Below are 18,627 nucleotides of genomic sequence, written 5' to 3'. Positions count from 1 at the left end.
TAGATGTAAAATATTAAAAATTCTGTAATATGCAAACGTTTAAATTGTTTATAAAAATGAATTTATTTTATGCATAAATGGAGAGTATAAAGTAAAAAAGTTTATGTTTTTAAATGTTTACGTTTATTAGTGAGTGCATTTCGGGCAAACACAACCGGATTTCCCGACAGCTACAAATTTGTCTAAGGAAGAACATTAATAACAGGCATGTGAGATAATTTTTTAAATGCATTACAATATAACCATACATTATTCCAAATCCTGTTCAATATCAACTTCTAACTCAAAAGAATATTCAGAGAGCATCCCTATATCGTCGTCCGAACTACAATTTTCATCATCATCTTCATGACGGGACGTAGAAGCCACGTCTAAATTGTCTGGAACAGCAGGCAACTCTAAAAGTTCAGTAACTTTATGTGGGACTCTTCGGATTAATTTATTTTTAGTACGATTATTTAAGCAGATACTTGATAACAAAGGGTCAGAAGAATCCATAGCTCTATTAAACACATCGACAATATTGTTACTTCGTGAATTTTTCCTCGCATGAGCAATACGATCTTTTTTGAAAAACTTATTTCTTGCTTCTGATGCATTTTCGCCTAGGCAGCCAATTGGTACTAAAGACGCCTCCATTATTTGTGCCGAATGAACTAAAATCTTGTGGACTGTTGCCGACATTGGGTACCAATCGTACTTATTGAAATATAAATCGGCAGTATCTATACAGAAATCATTGAACTTTTTAAAATTAATGCGAAATTCGCACGAAATCGACACCAGTATTATATCAAAATGTCTCAATAGATCAATGTCAATATTAGTAATTGATGCAAATAGTTCTAAGTTAGCGATATTCTCGTCGTTTGTTGAGCCACATCCATTTGACTTAGGTTTGTTAATATGCAATCCCATTTTCTCCCAAAAATTTTTCTGAATTTCCTGTTTTCTTTGCTTAATGGTATTTTTTCTTCCGGACTCCTTACTTCCAGAAATCGTATCCAAACATGTAATGGACTGACGCCGTACTTTAAAGTGCTTGGTTTTGGTTCAAAAACAGGAGATTTTAGATCTCTTATAGACATAAATTGTTTCGGACTTGCACCACAAATAGGACAAGATTGAGTAGAATTTGCTCCGGTTAATATGTTCAAAACCTTGCCATCTATCAATGTCATATTTAAATCATACCTAATGATAATTTCCGTACCATCCTCCAAATCCCATTTTAACGGCGCTAAACTAGATATTTGCAGATCTAATTAGTTTTTTTCAGCTAAAATATGTTCTTTAGTTTCTTTAACGTACTCAGCTTTAATTGGTCTGCAAAACCGTATGGATTGAGGAGTGCGGTTAAGCCAAATGATCCGATTCGAAAATGATATTAATTTAAGAGGTATAATTGAGGTTACAAAGAGGGACTGATCAAAAGACTCAGGCGTGTTTTCGTTAAACATCTGTTTGAACATACTCTGTCCTGTTGAACCATCGAAACCGTAGCTAAATATCAATGTAGCTTCATTTATATCTGAGAGTTGTTCAATAACTTCTTTTTGTAGCAATAAAATTCTTTTGGCAGTGTGGTCTACCAGTTTTTGTAAAGGAACTTCTACGTAAGTTTCACAATTCGTTATCTCCTCTGGCCGGCAGTGAAGCTTGCATTCAATTAACTTATGGTACGCAGGGTATATGTCACAATTACGAGCTTTGTTCAGTAATCGCATGTTTACATACTGTTGCTTGCTCAAATTATTCTCTAATAAAAACACTAAAGCTTCTTCTGCAGATAACGCAATTAGACTTTTCGTTGTAGAAACAATAATTTTCTTAATTTTCGATGGCCTTGTCGGAGATTTAAGCGACTGTTTCAACACAAATCTTAAATCAGGTTCATTTGCAGATCGTGCTGCATTAGGGTCATTTTGTTACTCCGAAGTCACATCTGAGGCAAGTTTTCTCTTCAAACGATCACTCGCCTCACTATAAATAAGTTGTGGTCTTCCTCTTTTACATTTGCGGCCAATTATGAAATTTGTCTCACCCTCTAGCCATTCATTATTATATTGCTTAAAACGAGTTAATGACCTTTGGTATTTGATCCATTTTCGATTTATGAATGAACGAAGATTCTCAATTTTCTTTTTAAACGCTTCCAATTCTTTTTCATCTATATTTTTATTTATTTCATGGATAATCCAATTCTCTGCTACATCTTTATTTTTCTTATTTTGTAGCCATACATTAAAAATGTCTTTATTTTTGAGGTTAATCGATTTTGAAAATATACATTATTTCCATCATTCGCAAAAATTAGCAAAAATTTTAATAACCACATGAAAGTACACATTATCACCTTTAATCTGATATATTGTTTATACAAAAGGGACCAAAACGAAGTAACGCTCCCATCCACAGAACACAAACACGATTGATAAATTTACACAACAAAACCACATACTAACACGTAATTAAAACTCGCTCACAACAATGATTCAAAAATGCTAGCTATTCCATTTTATATAAAATACCTTGATAACTATTTTCCATTTTTAGAAAGAAAAAAAAAATGTTCACCCTTCATTATTAGAAACACTTGCGTTTTGAGTTATTATTTTTCATACGAATCACGAAAAACCATATGATTGAAATGTCATCTTTGAACGTACGGTAAATGAATAGGATTGCCATCTGTCCATATAAAATTTTTTTTTTTAAGATAAGAATAGTGGTATTAATTATATGTATTAATTTCCTTTTTTGAACGATGCAAAAAAAATGGTTTTTTGCCAAAAAAAAGCGGTCCGCTGGCCCATAGTGCAATGGTTTCTATAGTAATAATTAGATAATTAAAACCCCCATTATACTTTTTGGTTTCGACCATATTAAAAAAAAGAACTATTTAGATTTGAATTTTAATAGAACAATTTATTGGAAAGCAATTTTATAATTAAATTTTAATTCGCAATGTAGATTATTATATCTATCGAAAAAAGATAATAGTGATGTATTATAACAGGTGGCGCAAAAATTACCTTCCATTTCCCATCACTTTGGCCAGAACTTCCGGCGATAGGACCTCACATTCTTGACGGATATTGTCAAAAGCTGCAAGAGTCTGAGGCTTCTTGACATAAACCTGCGACTCCACAAAAAGAAGTCTGGAGCGGTCAAATCAGGCGATCTTGCTGACCAGTGCAAATCGCCAAAACGGGAGATTGGGCGCCCGGGAAATGCATCCTTCAGCATATCGGCTGTGGCACGCAGTGTAGCGTACCATTGTTTATTTACTTGTATTTCGCATGTGTTTACTACACAAATGTCAAAACAGAACTGACATTAGAGGTCAATTGCAAAATTTATAGCATCTTCTGACTTTTGCGCCACCCTGTACTATCGAGCATATAAATTATCCAAAGAAAATTACAAAATTACGCTTTACAAATCTTTCTTCTTCTTCTTAATTGGCGTAGACACCGCTTACGCGATTATAGCCGAGTTAACAACAGCGCGCCAGTCGTTTCTCCTTTTCGCTACGTGGCGCCAATTGGATATTCCAAGCGTAGCCAGGTCCTTCTCCACTTGGTCCTTCCAACGGAGTGGAGGTCTTCCTCTTCCTCTGCTTCCCCCGGCGGGTACAGCGTCGAATACTTTCAGAGCTGGAGTGTTTTCGTCCATTCGGACAACATGACCTAGCCAGCGTAGCCGCTGTCTTTTAATTCGCTGAACTATGTCAATGTCGTCGTATATCTCGTAAAGCTCATCGTTCCATCGAATGCGATATTCGCCGTGGCCAATGCGCAAAGGACCATAAATCTTTCGCAGAACTTTTCTCTCGAAAACTCGCAACGTCGACTCATCCGTTGTTGACATCGTCCAAGCCTCTGCACCATACAGCAGGACGGAAATTATGAGCGACTTATAGAGTTTGGCTTTTGTTCGTCGAGAGAGGACTTTACTTTTCAATTGCCTACTCAGTCCGAAGTAGCACCTGTTGGCAAGCGCAATCCTGCGTTGGATTTCCAGGCTGACATTGTTGGTGGTGTTAATACTGGTTCCTAAATAGACGAAATTATCTACAACTTCAAAGTTATGACTGCCAACAGTGACGTGAGTGCCAAGTTGCGAGTGCGACGACTGTTTGTTTGATGACAGGAGATATTTCGCTTTGCCCTCGTTCACTGCCAGACCCATTTGTTTTGCTTCTTTGTCTAGTCTGGAGAAAGCAGAACTAACGGCGCGGGTATTAAGGCCGATGATATCAATATCATCAGCATACGCCAGCAGCTGTACACTCTTATAAAAGATGGTACCTTCTCTACTAAGTTCTGCAGCTCGAACTATTTTCTCCAGAAGCAGGTTGAAAAAGTCACACGATAGGGAATCGCCTTGTCTGAAACCTCGTTTGATATCGAACGGCTCGGAGAGGTCCTTCCCAATTCTGACGGAGCTCTTCGTGTTGCTCAACGTCAGTTTACACAGCCGTATTAGTTTTGCGGGGATACCAAATTCAGACATCGCGGCATAGAGGCAGTTCCTTTTCGTGCTGTCGAAAGCAGCTTTGAAATCGACGAAGAGGTGGTGTGTGTCGATTCTCCTTTCACGGGTCTTTTCCAAAGTTTCGCGTATGGTGAATATGTGGTCGGTTGCTGATTTTCCAGGTCTAAGGCCACACTGATAAGGTCCAATCAGTTTGTTGACGGTGGGCTTTAATCTTTCACACAATACGCTCGATAGAACCTTATATGCGATGTTGAGGAGGCTAATCCCACGGTAGTTGGCGCAGATTGTGGGGTCTCCTTTTTTATGGATTGGGCATAGCACACTTAAATTCCAATCGTTGGGCATGCTTTTGTCCGACCATATTTTTCAAAGAAGCTGATGCATGCTCCTTATCAGTTCTTCGCCGCCGTGTTTGAATAGCTCGGCCGGCAATCCATTGGCCCCCGCCGCTTTGTTGTTCTTCAGGCGGGTAATTGCTATTCGAACTTCCTCATGGTCGGGCAATGCCTTCTCCTGGCGTTGTGCATTCTCTGCCATTCAGCAGGCTGGAGAAGTGTTCCCTCCATAATTTAAGTATGCTCTGGGCATCGGTCACTAGATCACCTTTGGGGGTTCTACAAGAGTATGCTCCAGTCTTGAAACCTTCTGTAAGCCGCCGCATTTTTTCGTAGAATTTTCGAGCATTACCCCTGTCGGCCAGCTTATCATACTCTTCATACTCACGCATTTCGGCCTCTTTCTTTTTCTGTCTGCAGATGCGTCTCGCTTCCCTCTTCAATTCTCGATACCTATCCCATCCCGCACGTGTTGTGGTCGATCGTAACGTTGCGAGGTAGGCAGCCTGTTTTCTCTCCGCTGCGGCGCGGCACTCCTCGTCGTACCAGTTGTTCTTTTGCACTTTCCGAAAACCAAGGGTTTCGGTTGCAGCTGTACGTAAGGAGTTTGAAATGCCGTCCCACAGTTCCCTTATACCGAGTTGTTGATGAGTGCTCTCAGAGAGCAGGAGTGCAAGCCGAGTAGAAAATCGTTCGGCAGTCTGTTGTGATTGCAGCTTTTCGAAGTCGAACCTTCCTAGTGTTTGTTGGCGTGCGTTTTTTGCTGCACAGAGGCGGGTGCGAATCTTGGCTGCAACAAGATAGTGGTCCGAGTCGATATTAGGACCTCGGAGCGCACGCACATCTAAAACACTGGAGACGTGTCTTCCGTCTATCACAACATGATCGATCTGGTTGGTAGTTTTTCGATCCGGAGACAGCAGGTAGCTTAATGAATTTTTTTGTGCTGGAATCTAGTACTACAGATAACCATATTTCGGGCCCCGGCGAAGTCGATCAGCCTCAACCCATTTGGGGATGTTTCCTCGTGGAGGCTGAATTTACCGACCGTAGTGCCGAAGATACCTTCTTTGCCCACCCTGGCGTTAAAGTCGCCAAGCACGATTTTGACATCGTGGCGGGGGCATCTCTCATAAGTGCGTTCCAAGCACTCATAAAAGGCATCTTTGGTCACATCGTCCTTCTCATCCGTCGGAGCGTGGGCGCAGATCAGCGATATGTTGAAGAACCTCGCTTTGATGCGGATTGTGGCTAGACGTTCATTCACCGGAGTGAATGATAGTACTCGGCGACGGAGTCTCTCTCCCACCACGAATCCAACACCAAACTTGCGCACCTTTATATGGCCACTGTAGTAGATCTCACAAGGACCTACTCGTCTCTGTCCTTGTCCCGTCCATCGCATTTCTTGGACGGCGGTGATGTCAGCCTTTATTTTCACGAGGACATCAACCAGCTGGGTAGCGGCACCTTCCCAATTAAGGGACAGGACATTCGAGGTGCATGCCCTGATATCAAATCTTTCAAACTATGTAAATACATATACTCGTTATATACATATGCATCAATGCATCGGTAAATATGAATTAACACGAATTATTTATTAAACTGCTTGCGAAAAATCAATATGTTGCAAGTTATCTTCATACATTTTGTAATGACTGTGAATAAGTTTGTATTCAGAATATTGGAAAGCACTGTGTTAATTAAAACAAAAATATCTGTTTTATGCTTAATACGATACACATGGTTTTTTCAATAAATTTTATTTGAATAAACAATTTTATATTTCATAAATTTATTTAATATGAATATCGACGGGTGAGGCCGCGACACTCAAATTCCGGGGGGATCGTGGTTGACTTGTATGATTAAAGGCCTAGCTATAATGTGCATAAGCTAGCTTAAGCCAGCGTAAGCAACTGTCCGAATGCACACAAATTGTATGTTGCAACTATAATGTAGGGGATGTTCGAGTCTCAATCACTGCGACAGTATCGCAAGGCATCATATTCTACGCAAAAATGTTGCAATATAAGTATCAGCTGAGTATTTGCAGAAAAGCAACACTGTCGCAATATTGCTGCAGTTATTTGCTTGCTCGAACATCCCCGTACTTTACATCAAGTTTCGTTAAATTTTTTCAAATGTTATTTGCTTAAGGAAAATGCGAAACTGGTCGCATATTTTTTAAAAAGCTTGTAGCATTGATTTTTTTAGTATACTTTATATTTATTATAACAAATATATTTATTATAACAAAGATGCATAAAATGCATGTACCTTAACTCTTTTGAGTACTTGTTCATGAATTATTTTTCTTTTAATTTTTAATAAAAACAACTGAATGAAATTAATTAAACTCCATTTAGTTTTATTAAAAAAGAAATAAACAAGTTCGAAATGATTTTAGATATGTGATTTTAGAATATGTTTTCAAAAGTGTTAGAAAAAACTGCATAAGTTATTTATAATTTCCAAAGAACTTCTTCCACCGTAATGATGCAAATTGGAAGATTGCATAATCGATGGGATATTACTTTCAACTTCTCTACGCCATATACCGTCATGAAAATAACCATTAGAGTCCTCCCTATCAGCATAGTTGCTTGCAATATACGAATATGCATTAACGTTATTAAACATAATAAAATTATCTAAGGCAACGCACACCAAAACAATTTTTTCTGCATTTTCCGGAAATAAATGTAATGTTGTTAGTAAAACTCGCCAACGCGCTACTAGTATTCCAAAAGAGTTTTCTATTGTGCGACGAGCTCTTGATAACCGTTTATTAAACACCTCTTTTTCATTTGGTAGCATTCTCCCAGGGTATGGGCGCATTAAATTTATCCCTAAAGGAAAGGCAGCATCACCAACCATGAAGTGTGGAGTTTTTAGTTGCGTATTTGGTAAGTTTTTCACTGGAAGGATGGGAAGTTTGTGATTTAGCAACCTCTTTCCCAATCGACTCACTTGAAAAATGCCTTTACATGTAAAGAGAAACAATAATATTAATTAAAAAAAAAAACAAATGCACAAATATAAAAGTCCTCACCACCATCACTCTGACTTAATAGACTGAATAGAAAAAAAATTTTTGTAGCAGAAAAATTGACTACCGCGTTTAGGTGGGCATCGAATAGCGATATGCTTCCCATAGATCCAACACAGTTGGGCATATTCCACAGTTCCCAGAAGTCTTGAGAAATTTGCTTGAAATCTCCTTCATTAGGCTCAGATATGTACATAAATAGAGCCACACTTCGTCCAAAGGACTTCAGCTGTCTCCAGAATATGCCCCTAACCGTTTCCTTACCCAGTTGAAATGATTATGTCAACGATTGAAACGAAGTTCCTTGCGATAAATATCTTTAAGAAAAATAAAGAGGAATAAGACATAATAAAGATATATTAGAATGAACAAACTTACTGTAATGTCAAAGCTAATCGACATTCCGGTTGCACAGGCTCCCTCAACGAATTCTTTTTTAAAAAGGGCTCAACCAGAGTAAGCAAAAGTTCATATACTTGTGGCCAGTGTTTAAAAAACTGCAGTCGAATTAGCAGAGTCGCAATATTGTTGCTATTCGCTACTTCAACTGCGAGCGATATCGAAAAGTATGCAAGTGCTTTTGCTTCTGTTTCTGAAAAAATCAGAAGTCGCATGCTTTGACTGGCGCAAAAATCAAACAGCTACGAAAATCAGAAATCAGCATAAGTCGCCGTTATTCGTTTTTCTGCTTTCTGCTTTGCTGTAGCTTTCGATCGTATACATAAGTTGCCGCAGCAGCTATCGACAATTTTCGACAGTCGTCGGCAGTCACAGTCGCGAAAAGTAATGCATTCGACTTTTTGCTACTTTTGATTTTTGTCGCTGTTGCTTTCGATCAGCAGCGAAAAAAAGCAAGAAGCGTCCGATTCGTGGAAGTCGGCCGTTGCGACCGTTTTTAATTAGCTACGACTTTAAAGAAATGTTTGGCAATTACTTATAGTGTACTTGAATTTTTTATTATGTTGTTCATTTTCAACTTTTTTAATTTTTCTTAAATTTGCAAAAATAAAAAACTAAATCAAAATTCGTTGGAATAAATAACATAAAAACATAACAGTAAATTAATTTCTCATTGCTTTCATTACATACATTACTCATTTTTTTGATTATTCATTACAAAGTTCCTCTTGTTCAAAAAGTGGCAACGTATCAATGGCCATGTCCAGAAAGCTAGGATTTAATTTTACTACCAATATGCTTTCAAGAACATCGTGGCTAAATCGATTGCGAGAGTCCGTAAGCACCAGTCTTAAAGTAGAGAAAGCTCGTTCAATCGACACCTGTTATAAAAATAATAAATAAATGAGAAAACTTTCTACGCTGCACTTGGCGCTATAGCTGAACACGTGTGAGTCTAGCAGCGTTCTAATTGCAAGTAAAAGCAAAAGAGCAAAAAGAACAAGACGGCGACTGCTGGTGACTTCCACGAATCGGACGTTTCTTGCTTTTTAGAAAAATTATGTTACTCACAAAGCAGATTACCGGCACTCACCTTAGTTGAAGCGTTAAAATGTTTTCGGATATCAGGTACGTGTCGGCGCACGGATTGATCGAAAAAGCAAAACGGCGCCGTCCGTCAGTTGCTTTTGTTCATGGTGTCCAGTGTCCTCGTGTGTGGTGGATATGTTGATGATGTGGTGGGCATCATGCCGATGTGTTGAGAATGCGGTGTGTAGTGTGAGATGAAAAAAATGATGCGCATGATGCCAATGTGTTGAGTATGGGGTGAAGTGTTGAGTATGGTGTGTATGTGTGGGGTGTAGTGAGATTATATTAAGAGGGGGGCGCAGAAGCTAATTTAACCATCCAGGCCCCCCTAAACGAATGTTTAGCCTAAAAGGCGCTGCAGCTGTTGCAGCGTTGCCACAACGCTGCTCAGCCCCGTAGACCGACGAGGTGGTGGCCCAGGCTGTCGACACCGCGATGAGGTTCCGCTCCGCTGGGGTGCGCCACGGCCTGCGGGTTGGAATCGGGGTATGGGGCCGCGATGGATGGGTGGCCGATTCAATTCGCGTGCTGCGCTGCGATGTAGCAGCGTGTGATGCGGCCTGTGACATATTTGGCACAGCCCTCGTGACTCACACGCTGCAGTCACATGTGTATGTGACAGGCAGTTCTGGCAATGCCCATGGGCCTGGGCAACTTGCTGCCGTTGCACGGGTCGCATACCCCGAAATATGCCACAATGGTGCAAGCGATGTGGGCGCCGACAGATGGGGCACCTTAGGGACTCCAAAGTCCGTGATGAGTGTAGTGGTGGCCGAGTGCCACCGCGTGGTGCGGATTGGAGGACCGCTGCAGGCGCGGTTGCCGGTAAAGGGGCCGGCGTTGTTGCCGGCGTTGTTGCCGGCGTTGTTGCCGGCGTTGTTGCAACCACAGTTCGGGGCGCTGGAGTAGGCACGGTGCATGGCGCATTGGTAGCCCGAGCTGTTGGCGTGGTTGCGACTGGTGTATATTCATCCATGGTGATCTATGTATAAATGAGATTGTCAATTAGAAATCTGTCATACAATGAGATATTGGCAATCGTGCCACGATATGTGGCATGAATGGGCCGTCGTATGGATCGACCATTTTTTGTTAGTTTTCTTTACGGTTGGTTATTTTTAGGTACGGTTTGTTATCTTTATTAACGGTTTGTTATTTTCTGACGGTTGTTATTTTTTTTTTAACGGGTTGTTATTTGCGTACTTTCTCGTGTTTTATTGGTTTCATTTGGTTCGTTTATTGTGTAGCGATAATACCGGTTGATTTTTGAGGTTTTCGGATTCGCGATCATCGGAAGTTGGCAGAAAGCATAGCTTCACGAGCGGTCGGGTTAGTGTTCCGTTGTGCGTACGGAGATCCACGACTCGTATGTGACCGTCGGAGCCATAATGTAGCTTTTCAATGCGGCCAAGCCGCCACTCGGTGGGGGGTAGACAATCATCGCGAATGAGGACACAGTCTCCAAGTTTAGGCGCTTGTTCAGGAGTCTTCCAGCGGTATCTTTTGTGGAGATCCTTTATGTATTCGTTCTTCCATCGGCGGCTGAAATCATGATGGAGAATCTTAATTCGTTCCCATCGATTTAATAGGGATAGCGACTCCACGCCTGGCTCAGGAATGGCCAGGATGGGTGCTCCCTTTAGAAAATGCCCTGGAGTTAAGGCGGTGAGATCTGAGGGGTCTTGTGATAGTACTGTGAGTGGCCGTGAATTAAGAACGGCTTCAATTCGATTTAATAACGTCGTGAACTCTTCGTAATTGAATTTATAATTTCCAGCTACCCGTTTGAAATGGGATTTGAAGCTTTTTACAGCTGATTCCCATAAACCGCCCATATGAGCAGCGCTTGGGGGTATAAATTGCCAATTGATACCTTGAGGGGCGTACTTTTGAACGATGTCGGGTGACTCTTGTTTTAAAAAATCCACAAATTGCTTTTCTGTGGCTCGTTGAGCTCCGATAAAGGTTTTGCCATTATCGCTCATAATTTTTGATGGGTAGCCACGTCGAGCGACGAAGCGAGCAAATGCCGCGAGAAAAGCCTCCGTCGTCAGATTGCTACATAGCTCAAGGTGTACTGCCTTTGTCGTGAAACATACAAAGACAGCCACATAGCCCTTCATGAGAGTGGGAGACCTTAACATGGACGCCTTTACCTGGAAAGGCCCAGCAAAATCAACACCTGATGTGGTGAAAGGCAGAACGAAATTGCAGCATTCCGGTGGAAGTGCCGCCATAATCTGCGTTCGCATCTTCTGCTTGTGCATAGTGCAAATCTTGCACGTGAAGATGCACTTCTTGATTTGCGGCTTAAGACGGGGGATGTAATACTCCTGGCGTACCATATGTTGCATGAGGCGATGTTCGGCGTGTAGCATTAAGATGTGGATGTAATGGAGGAATAATGTGGCAAATGGTGACCTCTCCGGAATTATTATGGGGTGGCGTTCATTGTATGTCAGGCTCGAATTAGCAAGCCGACCATTGGCACGAAGCAGACCTTTCGTGTCCAGAAATGGGTTGAGGACTAAGAGTGAGCTCTTTTTATCAATCGGCTTCGATTCTCTTAGTTGCGATATATCGCGGCTGAAATAGCGCGCTTGTGTATATGCTATTAGTGCGACCTTTGCCATTTGTAACTCTAGGTGCGTCACTGTGTTGCATGGGAAATTATGTGATCCCTTCACTTTGCTTTTGAGTTGTTCTATAAATTTGAACATATAAGCAACTACTCTGAGAGCTCTTGGAAACGATGAAAATCGTTCAAGGATGTCGGCATCATCCAATAATGTGTAGAAAGGTGGCGATTTTTCGACCTTCTGGTGCGATAATGTTGCGCATGGGGATTGTGGCCAAGAATCAGGAGATTCTATCAACCATCGGGGGCCATTCCACCAGAGGGTGGTGGTGGCAAGGTGCAGTGGCTTGCACCCTCTTGTACCTAGATCGGCAGGATTGTCAGCACTGGCTACGTGACGCCAAGTGGCTGATCCCACTAGGTCAAGTATTTGAGACGTTCGGTTAGAAATATATGTACGTCTTCCATGCATGTGGTGGTTTTTCCAACCAGGCTAGTACAATTTCAGAATCGGACCACATATATAGTTTGCATTTTCGTCATATTTAAATGCGTTTGCACCATGGCTACTAATTTTGACAGTAGTAATGCGCCACATAACTCAAGTCGTGGGAGACTTATAATTTTCAAAGGTGCCACCTTTGCTTTTGCTACTAATAAGTGGCTTGTGGTCGTGGTGTCACTTTGCGTGCGCACATAGATAGTAGCGCAGTATGCCTTTTCTGAGGCGTCACAAAAGCCATGTAATTCGACTTTGTGTTCAGGGCGTAGTTTACCCATCGTGGAATTTGTATCTGAGAAATATCATTCAGATTGTTTGCGAACTGGGACCATTTTTCTAAGCGAAGAGGTTTCACTTGTTCGTCCCAGTCGGTTCCATCTAGCCATAGTTCTTGTATTAAGATTTTAGCTTGGATCATAATTGGCGAAAGCCATCCTGCGGGGTCGAAAAGTTTTGCCACCGAGGATAAAATCTGTCTTTTTGTGATGGCTGATAATGCGGATATGGACTCTGTCGTGTATGAGAACTGGTCCGATATCGCATTTCATTGGATTCCTAGTGTTTTTGTTGTACTTTCCTTTTCGAATATAAGGAAATTAGGGTCCAACAAATTTTCGTTTGGAATATTTTTGATTATATTTGGGTGATTTGCCGTAATCTTTTTTAATGGAAACCCTGCGGAATTGAGGGCTTTTATTACCTGTGATAAGGCCTCGTATGCTTGTGGAAGAGTGTGACATCGAGACAGAATATCGTCTACATACGTTTGAGTTTTACACACTTCAGTTGCCAGAGGAAATTCTGACTTTGTGTTGTCTGCCACTTCGTGGAGTGTTCGAATGGCTAGATATGGTGCACAGTTAACGCCAAATGTAGCTGTTTTTAGTTTGAAGTCGCGTAAAGGACTGGTGGGGGATCTTCGGAACATAATACGTTGAAAATCTTGGTCGTCTTTATGTACGACTATTTGCCGATACATTTTTTCAACGTCCCCATTGAATACGTATTTGAATATACGCCAATTTAAAATCAGAAGCATTAAATCTGGTTGGAGTGTGGGTCCCGTAAATAGGATATCATTTAGGGAATTCCCTGAACTAGTGGTTTTCGATGCATTAAAGACATTCGATGTTGTTTTTTTGTCTGGCTTCTCTACTGCGTGATGTGGCAGATAAAAGGAGTAGTATTTGCCGTTGACAATTTTCTCCCCTGGGGTTACTTCCTCCATGTGATCTAAATGGAGGTATTCTTCTAACACACCATCATACTCTGATTTGAGTTCACCTTTTGTAAGTAGGTTTCTTTCCATACTTAGAAACTGCTGAATTGCAGAGGTGCGAGAGTGACCTAAGGCGAGTGTGTTAGGAAATTGTTGCTTAAGTGGTAGTCGTACGACGTACCGACCGTTTTCTGATCTAGTAGTTGTGGCTTTGTAAAAATCCTCACAATACTGATCTTCAGGGGTTGTGACTGATGTGGGGGGGAGTTCTTCTAATTCCCAAAATTTTCTCAATTGTGAATTGAGGTACTCATTTGAGACTTCCTCAACTTGAGTTGTCAATGTTGTGACTGGTTCCGCAACTAGTCCGCTTAGGACCCATCCGAAAATGGTATTTTGCGCCAAAAGTGTTTTGGTAATTTTCTCAATACCTTCGAGTATTATCTGTGGTATGAGATCGCTGCCTAATAGGAGATCTATTTGAGCGGGTGTGTTGCAGTTTGGGTCTGCTAGCTTTAGGTGTGAAACCTTTTGCCAATGCTTGCTATTTATATGATAGCTTGGTAGCATGTTGGTTAATTGCGGTAAGACAATAGCTTCTGCTTGTATGCGCTTATCCGCTTTGGGGGAAAAGAGGGTAATGGGGCAGATTTTATTTGAGTTTTGAACAACTCTTCTGCCCATTCCCGTGATTTCAAAGTTGGCCAGTTTTGTTGGTAACTGTAGCCTGTTTTGTGCCCTAGACGCTATAAATGATCGTGATCCTTGGTCTATTAAGGCTCTGAGTTTAAACAGTTCTCCTCGGTGTTCGATGGAGACAACTGCTGTGGGTAATAGTACCCTACTGCGGTTTTCGCTATGTAGCGTTTGGGTTTTCATCGCCTTTGAGCAGCATGGTGCTTCTTGGCAGTTTTCAGAATTTGTTGTGGCAACTAATCCTGTTGCTCGTTTTACGTTTGCATTGTTTGGGGGTGAGCTGGAAAAATTAGTTATATGTAACATAGAGTGATGTCTTTTATGGCAATAAATGCAATTAAATTTGCTTTCGCAATCTTTAAGCGTATGCGCATGTGACAGACAGTTGGTGCGTAATTTTTTCGTTCTTACGAAATTGTTTCGATCGCTAACATTCATTTTTTTGAATGTTTCGCATGATTTTAGTTTGTGACCTCCTCTACAAAGTTCGCATGACGTTTGCTTATATTGTTCAGAAGTGAACGATTGATTTTTAAAAAAGCTTCTATTTAAATTATTGTGACTACTTGCTTGGGGTCTATTGAAGCTTCTATTGAGGTCGTTTTGAACGTTTTTCGTTCTGACTAGTTTTTATCTACCCTTTCTGCAATTTCATATTGGGTAGTAAGAACTTCTTTCATTTGCTGCCACGTTGGGCACTTTCTTCGCGATGAGAGCGATTGCTCCCACAAAAGTAACGATTTTTCTGGTAATGCAGCTGTGCATATATTTACCAGAATGGGGTCCCAATTATCTGTGGGAATATTCTGTGTTGATAAAACAGACAAACAATTTGAAGCCGTGGATTGAAGCTTTATGAATTCTTCACTGGTTTCTTTCTGAATTTTTGGTAAATTCATTAGTATCGTCACTTGCTTGTGGACCAATATTCTCTCGTTTTCGTAACGTGCTTTAAGAGCTTCCCAAGCAAAATTGAAATTTTCGTCATTGAGAGCGAACCGTTTGACTATTACGCCTGCCTGACTTTTGTTTTTGTATCTGAGGTGATACAATTTCTGCGCTTGTGACAATTGGGGATGGTTTATGTACACAGCTGTAAACATGTCCCGGAAGGACGGCCACTGTTCATAACCACCATGAAATATATCTGTGTCGCATACTGGCACTTTAAGGTGAATGCCCGAACTTGCCTTTTGGGCTTGTCTTTTTGGCAGCTCTACTCTCGGTTTTGGAGTAAGTGCAATTGCTTAATTAATTAATTTAAAATTTTCCGGTAGATCTGAGTCGTCAGATTTAACGATTGCGTCATATGCCGCTTGGAGACGTGTCCAGATATTGTCTAAATTATCTTTTTTGATTTCTAAGACCGATTCAGAATTGTCTTGAATCGGTGAAGATGAGAATCGAGTGCAGTATCGTATCAAACTGTCACTCTCAGCAATGAATTTTGTATAAGAAATATCTTTACCCCTCTTTAGTTTTGTAGCACCTTGCTTTGAGCGTGTAGCTTCAGCCGGTGTACACGGACTTTTTTCGTCTGAAATCATTTTTGGAACTTTTAGCAACTGAGTTGTTTTAGATTCCTTTGAGTCTGAGCTCATTTAAAAGATGTATAAATAAATCAAAACGTTTTAGTGAAAACTAGACTTGTAGCTGATTAGAAAAAGTTTCGTATATAAGATGTTGAATAAAGGACTCTTTTGTATGTAAGAGTTTCAAACAAATAAATAAAACCAATGGCCTTTTTGACATAACGAGATTTTAAAAATATTTTCGTATATATATGTAATTATTTATATGATCAGACGAAAACTCTTTCAAGTAAATAAGAGTTTTGAACGAAATTGATGTAAATAACGCTTTACGTATTTGATAATATCTGTAATCGCGAACTCTTTTACGTTAATAAGAGTTTTCAAATAAAATAAATAATTAATCGCTTAAATTTGATTTAATTATTTATTAACGACCGGAAATATTTTATATTTTATTTTATTTTTCTGTGTATATTTCTTTTATATATTTATTATGTCCAAAAGTCCTATAGGGTATACCTATAGGTGGATCTTTTATTTATTATGTGCTAATGAGCGCTCGTTTTAGAGATCACTGCACTTTGTACATATGCATGTATGTACATATGTATTACGCTTTTGGTTTTTTATGCAATCCTGCTTGTTTTTGTTGCTCAAAAATCAAGGGGTATTGCAGGACATATGCCAATGTGGACTTCGAATATATTTTATACGCAATCCTGCTTGGTTTTGTTAGTTAAAATCCAAGGGGTACCGCGGAACATATGCCAATGTGGACTTTGAAGCAATAAGCGTATCTACATATGTGACAGTACACTTTTGTACAAATATTTAATTATGAAAAGTTGTTATAAAAACCTTTTGTTATATAATTTGTACCCAATGTCGATTGGGTATTTGTTTCAGTATATATTGACTATATTTATATGCGCCCGTATGTGCATATATATATACGCGTGTAAATGTATACGTATGTATGTTTGTACGAAAAACACCTAAAAGAGAATTAACCGACCGTAGGTAATTTCACTTGTTAGTAAGAATGTATATAATTTGTGTAACTGCGCCGCATGTACAAAAGTATGTATGTATATATGTACACAGTGAGAAGAGGCCGCGAAAAGAAAATAGAATGATATTCTGACTTTAGAATATATGTATGTATGTATTAAATGTAGATATTTTGAAATATGTATATATGCATATGATTAGAGTAGTAAACGAGCCAGTTATGCTCTTTATATGTTTTTAGAAATATATATACGTGAAATATATGAATATATGTATGTATGGTATTAAATTTAGTTTCCAAACACGCTTTTGTTTGTCGTTTGTTGTTTTCTTTTTTTGTTTCTTTCCGATTACCGTAGCTTATTTTAAGCAATCCTGCTTATACTTGGTGAAGTATAAGGGGGTCTTGCCGGAAATTTCGCAAGTAAATACTTGAAGTCTTATATATATTTTTTCGAGGTTGGTTTGTGTTATGACACAACGGTAAGCATTTACCGGCAATCACTAATCCGTTATATACAGTACCAAACTGCTTTGTTAGCGGTTTTCGGTTTTAACCGAAAAATAAACCGAACACCGAATACAGTTTGGTAACGGTTTCCATTTATTTTTCGACCGGGATTTTGGTCTGAACCGTAAACTTTATGAAAATGATATATTAGAAATGAAAGGAGACGATACTACTCACTTTGATTTCCGCCAGGTGCTTTTGGGGATAATATGAGTGTATGTGTATTTGCCTGTGTCTACGCTTGTGCCTGTGCTTGTGGAGTGCTTCTTTCTCCTATCCTTGTGCTGCTTGCTGCTGCGGTGATTCTCTGGTAGCTTTGTGTTTTTTTTTCCTTTTTTGTCTTGTTTTTTCTTGTTTGTGCGTTATTTCACACAATACTTCACTTTTATTTTCACAGCACAATTATTATTATTATTTTTTTTTCTTTTTTTTCACCTCACTTGTACGGTTTAGAACCCCTTTTTTTGTTGTTGTTGTGTTTTATTTGTGCTTGATTTTCGTCACTTTAATCACAGCGTTACCACTTTTCTCTTATATGTATGTAAATATGTATATATAAGCCACCGTACCTGTCTTTTTTTTGTCACCGCACGTTTGTTCACCTTTTATGTGTTATGTATTCATACATACTTATGCATATGGCAAAAATTTCTCCTTTTTTTTTGTTTCGAATTTTCTCACCACCGTAACTTTTTAACTTTTGCCAAATTTTGTCACCAATTTTTTTTTTTTTACATATGTTATTTTCACACTGCACTTTCGATACCTTTTTTTTTCTTTTTCTCCAATCAACACAGGTTTTACTTAGGTTTTATTTAAAATTTTTTGTCACTACCGGTTTTTATTTGTCCAAGTTTTGTCACTAACGAGATTTTTTTTTTATTTTATCACTACCGTTTTCTGTAAAGTTTTCACTCCCGTTTTTTTGTTTTTTTTGTAATTAGTTTAGATTGTTAGCGCGTCGCCGCGTCACCGAGATTAATTATATTTTATTTTATGTATTTTTAAATTTATGTCGCCACTAGTGCCGTCCGGTACGGCTCGAAGGACCATTAGAAAAATTATGTTACTCACAAAACAAATTACCGGCACTCACCTTAGTTGAAGCGTTAAAATGTTTTCGGATATCAGGTACGTGTCGGCGCACGGATTGATCGAAAAAGCAAAACGGCGCCGTCCGTCAGTTGCTTTTGT

The 18,627-nt window shown here is 39.6% G+C and overlaps 1 protein-coding gene across 1 annotated transcript; it reads right to left on the bottom strand.

Annotated features, from left to right (window-relative positions):
• Positions 1-126: 126 nt before the first annotated feature.
• Positions 127-948, bottom strand: LOC120781694. Its single transcript, XM_040113911.1, has one exon. It carries the CDS (start codon positions 916-918, stop codon positions 250-252), a length of 669 nt encoding a protein of 222 aa, XP_039969845.1. The 5' UTR covers positions 919-948; the 3' UTR covers positions 127-249.
• Between the last annotated feature and the right edge of the window lie 17,679 nt (positions 949-18,627).

The sequence above is a fragment of the Bactrocera tryoni genome, unplaced genomic scaffold, assembly GCF_016617805.1.
Source record: "Bactrocera tryoni isolate S06 unplaced genomic scaffold, CSIRO_BtryS06_freeze2 scaffold_7, whole genome shotgun sequence".
In the NCBI taxonomy this organism is placed as follows: Eukaryota; Metazoa; Arthropoda; class Insecta; order Diptera; family Tephritidae; genus Bactrocera; species Bactrocera tryoni.
Note: the sequence above shows the minus strand (reverse complement) of the source record. Positions and strands in the feature narration are given on the sequence as shown.

What these genes read in the sequence shown, in the direction of transcription:
- LOC120781694 (XM_040113911.1), bottom strand. Translation starts at nt 918, where the DNA reads ATGGGATTGCATATTAACAAACCTAAGTCAAATGGATGTGGCTCAACA.